This window comes from Anarhichas minor, unplaced genomic scaffold (assembly GCF_050575085.1).
Source record: "Anarhichas minor isolate MPS153535 unplaced genomic scaffold, ASM5057508v1 ptg000007l, whole genome shotgun sequence".
Taxonomy (NCBI): domain Eukaryota; kingdom Metazoa; phylum Chordata; class Actinopteri; order Perciformes; family Anarhichadidae; genus Anarhichas; species Anarhichas minor.
In genome coordinates, this window is record NW_027466453.1 from 4,366,972 (window position 1) to 4,374,137 (window position 7,166).

Sequence of the window (7,166 nt, forward strand, 5' to 3'; positions counted from 1 at the left end):
TGTGCAACGTTTTCGATACATACCTCTGAAAATGTTGCTGCTACTTGATACAATAAAGGTGAATGGACTTTTGTTTGTGCTGCTTCAAACATTGAAAGAAATGACAATAAAACAGAACAGCAGAAATAATTTCTTTATTTTGGTCTCGTCAATTCAACGCTGCATGGTTGCAGCGGGTTCCCCCACTGAGTCATCATTATCCCAATTCACCGTGGAGGTCTCTGCAACGGTTTTGGCACTCATGATTCAGGTACCCTTTTACTTCAGCCTCACCTCCACAGGGAAATGGTCGCTGACAGCCAATGCCTGAGAGAGAGAGAGAGAGAGAGAGAGAGAGAGAGAGAGAGAGAGAAAAAGAGAAAGAGAAAGAGAGAGAGAGAAAACATTGTAGGTTTCTCCTGTGGCACAATTTCTAGTTGTCCCAGCTTCAGCAAAATGTCCTCGGTTAGACAGAAAACAGGTTTATTATGTTTTGTAAAACTCAAGTCATCAAAATACCCTTTTCACTTGCATCACTAAAGGACTACATACAGTACTGGTTTTACATGTTTCAGCACCATCAACCAAAACTGATGACCGTTTTCCAAGCATGTGTGCAAGTTTGTTTTAAAAAATAGTCAAGAATTAAAATTTGCTGCATTATTTGGGGCCCTGAGCTGAACTATTGCTCGGCTGGTCTGGGAATTTCCAGTATTAAACCTTCCTGAAATCTGATTATTTGGTGAGTTTTAGAGGTGCGTGGAGGTGGACTTTGATACACTGATGTGTAATTATGAATCCCACTGGTCTTCTTGGCAAAACCGCCCTGTGTAGCTGGTGACAATGTTAGGGTAAGGCATTAGACCTTTACTTGCGTGGGCCAGTACAGCCCATTGGTCAGGACATAGAACCTGAACAAATCAGGCTACCAGTACCTCGGTGAGCATGGTTGCTGGCCAATCCTTGCGCTTGAATGGCTGCGCAGGGCGGGTCTTGCCAAGAAGAGCAGTGGGATCCATAATAACACCTTACTGACACCTCCTCGTGTTCAGAATCTGTTGCACCTGTAACCTCCCAACAGTGATGTCACTGTGCACTGACCAACCCGTGACTATACTTCTACATCACTGCTGCAAGGAGAAAACCATTGAAATGAAATAGGAGTAGAACGCAATTAACGGTTTTGTGATCATTTGACCAGTATAAAAAAAAATTGTGATTATTGATAGTTATGCTAGCTTGTCCTTCCCTGGAGTGGCGGGGAGTAAGGCGGAGTTAGACCCAGAGCTGCCGCTGGCCTCCAGCCTGCAGCTCAGCTCATATTCTGTAACCAGTGTAGCATTAAAGCATGATGGAGCTAGCAAGCTAGCCACTTAGTCAGCTGTCCACTAGTTAGCTAGCTAGCTAGTTAATGCTGGTTACAATAAATGATCCATGACAATAGCGATGTGCTTTCCTACGCTGTGACAAGAGGATGAAACATTAAGTGGTTTGTAGGATTTTATCACAGCAAGGAGCTACTCTTAAATACTCTGTTCTTTTTCATGACTAAATAATTGCTTTTAGAAACTTGTATAGAATTTTAAAAACAAAAAAATGGCCCACGCTCTGACTATCCTGCCACATTGATTTGAATGTGAATGTAAATGTTAAATGTACTTGCTTTAACCCTACATGTCATTCACCCATTCATACACTGATGGCAGGGGCTGCCATGCAAAATGCCACCTGCCCATGAGGACTAAGCATTCAGGACTAACTGACATTCATCCCACACATACACTGAAGGCACAGCTTTCAGGAGCCATCCTCTGATTGAAGGACGACCCGCTGTAGCACCGAGCCAGAGCCTAGTTCTATGTCCGTTCTACTCCTTCATTTATTTCTCTGGCGACAACATGAAAGTGCTCTTTATAAACTGCTCTTAATAGACCCGGTCTTTTTGTAAATTGCAACTGATGTGAATTCTATCACAGAGGAGAGTTAAAGCTAAAGTTGTTTTTACCTCGTCCAAGGTGAGACCAAAGTCTAACATGAAGTTGTAGACCCCAGCACTGCCAGTCACTCCCTTCATCATGTCATCAGTGACCACAATCCTGCAGATACAGGAAGAGGAGTGGAATTTAGAGTCTGTACACCTGATTGTGTGTGTGTGTGTGTGTGTGTGTGTGTGTGTGTGTGTGTGTGTGTGTGTGTGTGTGTGTGTGCACCTGTCATAAGGGAAGCCGGTTTTCACTGAAGTGTGCTGATCGTTGGTGATCAGCCAGTGGAAACTCTTGTCCGTGAAGAGGCGGATCTTCTTCCAGTCGGAGTCTTTTACGTAAGTGCCGCCAGCGTTGAAGTCGCCCAGCAGCACGATGTTCTGCAGGGAGAGTAGAAATAATTTCAACCATCCCCATCTCGTATAACAAATTAATCATCCAGTTTTAAAAAAAAATAATTGTGTTTTCTGGAGGAGAACATTCACATTGGTGTTCAAGCGGGTGTTGACATCAGCCACCACGTCATAGAGGGCATCGATCTGCAGCACAGCGTCGCTTGGAGAGGTGTGCTGGGGGATCAGAACAAACTTCCCCACAGCTATAAAACAGGAGGAAGGAGAAAGGAGTGAGTGAACGAAGAGGCAAGTTGATGTTTTGGATATGGCAGACATGATTCATTCAACAAAAAAGTGAGCTCACTGTCTTTTAAATGTGGCAGCACAGAGTTGCCGGCCCTATTTGGCGGACATAAATACTGTATGGCAGTCAGAATTCAACTGAAGACAAAACATTTTCTAAAGGGGCCTTGGTGACCAACGGATCGTGACCTCAGAATCTCTCACACACGTCTGGTGTTTAGTTCTCAGTTGGTCGCCTAACGAGAGAGGCAATCTACATCACTGGCGTCCTACAGTGAGGAAGAGTTATCGCTCTCTGTTCTTTGCCGCACTCTTTCAGAGCCTACCGGTGTGTGTGGAGGAGAACTCAACGATGAAGGGCGGCCGGCTGAAGCGTCTGTAGAAACCGTGAGGGTCGTTGTAGGTGTAGGATCTACCCTCGGACACTATCCCCACCCTGCAGAGGAAAGATAGTACTTAACCACATCTCTCACTTCCTGTAAACACATTGCTTTTGAAGTAGTCTTTAAAAAGCGGTTAAAGCTCATCAACTCTTTCTTGTAGTCAGCTATTCACAGCATTGCTGGAGCATTTTCACAAGTTGTTCATCATCGTCGTTTATCGGTCCTGTGACCACTCGGGAGCAGCTTGACCGGTCCTGAATGTGTGAATGGATGAATGTAATGTGCAGAAGTGTCATGTTTGCTGTTTTTGCCAAACAAATTTACATATAATTACCAAATGAAGACTGTATTACTAAATACAGCTGGACCAAAACGTACTCTGTATTCACCAGTATTCTTTGCAGAAATTAGATTTCATGATGTGTTTGGTGTTTTTAAAGTGGGCTATTTATATAGTAGATAGTATGCTGGGCTATGCTGTATATTGTGCATGTTATGCAATTATGTGACATTCCATATAAAAAGGGAATTTCAAATGGATTTAAATTTTTCACAACACATCTGCAAGTCATTTGCATTCATAAAGGAACAGTGTGTAGGATTTTGGGGGATCTATTTGCAGAGTGATGGTTGTTGCATGTTTTCATCACCTGAAACTATGAATCGTTGCGTTTCTGTTAGCTTAGAATGAGTCTTTCATAGCTACATAGAGAGTGTGTCTTCTTCACAGAGTCCTCCGTGTTTCTACAGTAGCCCAGAATGGACAAACCAAACGCTGGCTTTTTGTGTTACCTGAAGGCGCCTGTAGTTTTCCGACATCCTTGTAAAAGGAGGGATGAGCGAAGAGGCGTTGAGTTGGTTTGAATCTGCAACCTCACCACTAGATGCTCCTAAATCCTGCACACTGGCCCTTTAAGTGCCTTTGTTGAGAAATTGCATTCGATGGCACGAAAAGCTGTCAAAAGTGTAGAGTTTTCTAGCACAGCATGTGACACATGATCACCCATATTTACCTTAAACTCTGATCTGCTAATATCTGTACTGAACCATCTTTCATAACAACCTGTGGTGGGGAGTAACCGTGTTATGTGGATTATGTTGTGGAACAATCTGTGGATTAATCTGTGGACTCTTTGAGTGTGTCCAGATAAACAGCGATACTTTTAGGAAGAAAGGAAGTTGTTTCACCAACTTGTACGAGGGAAATTGGATCAATAAAACCTGTTTTGCTTTCACCTACGAGCAGTGTGTGAGCTATGTGCATAGGACCAGAAACACGTGTCAACTTAAGGTTTACATTCTGCTGCAAGTTTTGGACGCTATACACATGTACAATTTTGAGTTACTTGTACTTGAGTGTTTCCATTTCCTGTTACTAAATACGTCCGCCCCACTACATCTCAGAGGCAAATATTTACAATGAAGGTTTACTTCAGTTACTTTACTTAAGGTTACTTCTCAGATTGTGCTTTCACATAAAACATGTAACATACATTGTAACATGACGCATTGGTACAGATTAAACTGCCCAACAGTAAATCAATTAGTTCAAATTGGCTCCACCAAGACCAGCTAACAATAATAATCTAGCATTGTAATCTATTACTCTGACAGGGCTCAGTCTGCTGCATTATGTGGTTATACTTGTGATACTTTATGTTTTTCTGATAATACTTATGATGTTGAATGCTTGTAGTTGAGTATTTGAATTGTAATGTTGGCTACTTTTACATGAGTAGTTTTCTGGCACTAATCGCTGACAATAAGGACAAAGACACTGTGCAGATCTGAAGTATAACTTTAAAAGATAAATAGTTTGTTTTCTGTTCACTGATGTGGGGTCTCAACGGAGGATTCCTGCAGAGGATCGGTTGTTTTTGCCTCTCTCTGTTTACCTGTAGAGGAAGAGATATCTCTCCTTGTAGGAAGTATTACCCAGAGGCTCGCTGACGACGTACTTGTACACCAACTGAGGACAACGACTGCGTAAACACACACAAACACACACAGATGTAGAGCATCATTTAGTTTGTCTCAAATCATAATGTGAGTTCATGAGCCGTCCAACTTAACTTCTACAGAAGGTCACTATATTCTGTGTGTAGTAATATAAGCACTATATAAGGTGTGTGGTTAGTCTAACTTGCTGACGGCCGTCATGAGTCTTGTGGTCACTTCCAGATCCGGGTCTCTGACCTCCTGGATCAGAATGATGTCGTAGCGACAGACAATCTGAGAAACAGAAAACAACACATATCTGATTAGAGTTCTTGCTGCAGTGCCGTCTTATTATATTCGTGGTCTGTTTAGTTTCATTCCATTCAAGTAGAGTTCTCCTGAAACAAAGAGAAACAGAACTAAAAGAGGTGAACCAACATAACATCTCCTTTTCCACTCAAATTAAATAATCTGTGATGGTTATTGTTCTAGGTAATAAAGGGGTACTTCACTAATTCCTCACTTAAAAGCTTCACTGGTCATAACAGGGTTCAACGTTAATGTTTTTTTTTTTTTTAATCACTTGCCCCCATATAACTTGTTTCATTTATTTAATCTTTGTTGTTATCAAATACTAACAAAGACCAAAGTCAGTAAATTACATTATGGTAAATGTAGGATCCATTTTTATTTATTTATTACAATTTATTTTAATCTCCTCTTGTGAATCCCCCAACTTTATGGATTTGAAATAAAATAGCTGGAGTGCCCCTTTAATCTCCAAAAGCCTCTGAACAATACAGTATTGTAACTAAATCTAACGACATGCTCATACTTCTAATGTGCTTTCTAATGTGCTACCAACTTATTGCAATTGAAGGGAGGTCAGATGTCGGGTAAACCTTGTGGTATTTTAACGTTACTCAGCGCTGTTCAAAATATATCCTCTTTATATCGATGAGATACAGTCTTAGAAAAAAGGAATATTGGATGCAAGAAAAAATAAAACATTTTCAGACCTCGCTGATGTAATTCATGAGAGTCACGTCTTTGGATTTCTTGTCTCCAAATTGCTGGATGTTGAAGGCTCCCAGCAGCAGGGAGGTAGACAGATGCAGCAGGACCAACAAGAGGCCCAACACACACACCCAACGCATCCTGAGCCAAAGAGGTCACATTAGTGTGTATATTTAAAATACATCATCCTAAATCTTGATTGTATGACACATGGACAGTTAGCATGTAATAGTTATACTGCATGCTAGAGGAGCCTGAAAGACTCTCTGCCCTGCTGTGGGAGTCAGAGACGCACCAACACCTGCACCCCTGGACACACGCAGCAGGATCTCTATTCCCGGCAGTTTATCCCAAAGCGAGTCGGCAACCCGGCGTTTCATGTGCTGCTTTTTGCAGAGGCATCCTGTGTCACGGGGTGTGGTAGAGAACTCAAACGCAGACCAGGCAGAGTAGCGTGAAGCAGGTGTTTATTAAACACAAATAGGAATCGTTATCATAACACAACAGGGAGTCCAAGCACAAGACAAGAGACGAGGGGGAAAGTCCAGCAGGAACGAGACAAGGCAAGCAGACGGGGAAACCGGGAATAGGACAAGACAAATGGGCCGGTAGAACACAATGATCTGGCAGTGAGTGACTGAGAGGCAGAGGTTTAAATAGTGGCTAGAACAGGTGAGGAGAGCTGTGCTGATGAGGGAGTGCTTGATTAGTGATCAGGGGCAGGTGAAGGGAGTTAGACTGGTGCTGAGGGAGTGGCTGACAGGTAGAGTGAGGAGCTACAGAAAGACACACACAGAACACAGAAGGCAAAGCCTGATCGTGACATCCTGGGTAAATTATTACTCCAGCAGGAGAATCATTATTCTGTTAGTAACATCTTATTAAAGATCAAGCAAAACCAGTCCCTGTGTATAATGTTAGATAATCTGCAAGAATTGTTCTCCAACTGTGTAACAAAAATAGGTTCCAGATCATTAATGCTTAATTCCTAGCCTAATTAAGTATGTCATGGAATTTAAGAAATAGTAACATAAGACAATTTTTGACTTGAGAATGATGAATACAGTTTGAGAACAAGAAGATACAATACAGCATGTAGACTCTACAGGATGATTGTTTCCTTGGCAACTATCATGTTTTTACCGAAAGATGTATAGATTTTAGTTGTTCTATTATCTCAATTTGCTTGCGTGCACAAAGCTGCCGTAAATAGGTCACTAAAAAATGAC

The 7,166-nt window shown here is 41.9% G+C and overlaps 1 protein-coding gene across 1 annotated transcript; it reads right to left on the reverse strand.

The window, feature by feature from the left end:
- Positions 1-117: 117 nt before the first annotated feature.
- LOC142940569 (deoxyribonuclease-1-like) lies at positions 118-6,077 on the reverse strand. The gene is made up of 8 exons (XM_076083086.1): positions 5,940-6,077; positions 5,126-5,214; positions 4,878-4,964; positions 2,926-3,035; positions 2,447-2,559; positions 2,190-2,341; positions 1,985-2,075; positions 118-306 (listed from the first exon to the last, which is right to left on the reverse strand). Exons 1-8 carry the CDS (start codon positions 6,075-6,077, stop codon positions 259-261), a joined length of 828 nt encoding a protein of 275 aa, XP_075939201.1. The 3' UTR covers positions 118-258.
- Between the last annotated feature and the right edge of the window lie 1,089 nt (positions 6,078-7,166).

Bases quoted from the DNA above. Each gene is read 5' to 3' on its own strand.
- LOC142940569 (XM_076083086.1), bottom strand. From the start codon at position 6,077: ATGCGTTGGGTGTGTGTGTTGGGCCTCTTGTTGGTCCTGCTGCATCTG. The intron at 2,342-2,446 runs GTGAATGTTCTC...CTCTCCCTGCAG, and splicing joins ACACCCGCTTGAACACCAAT to AACATCGTGCTGCTGGGCGA. The intron at 307-1,984 runs GTAAAAACAACT...TCTCTCTCTCAG, and splicing joins TTGGTCTCACCTTGGACGAG to GCATTGGCTGTCAGCGACCA.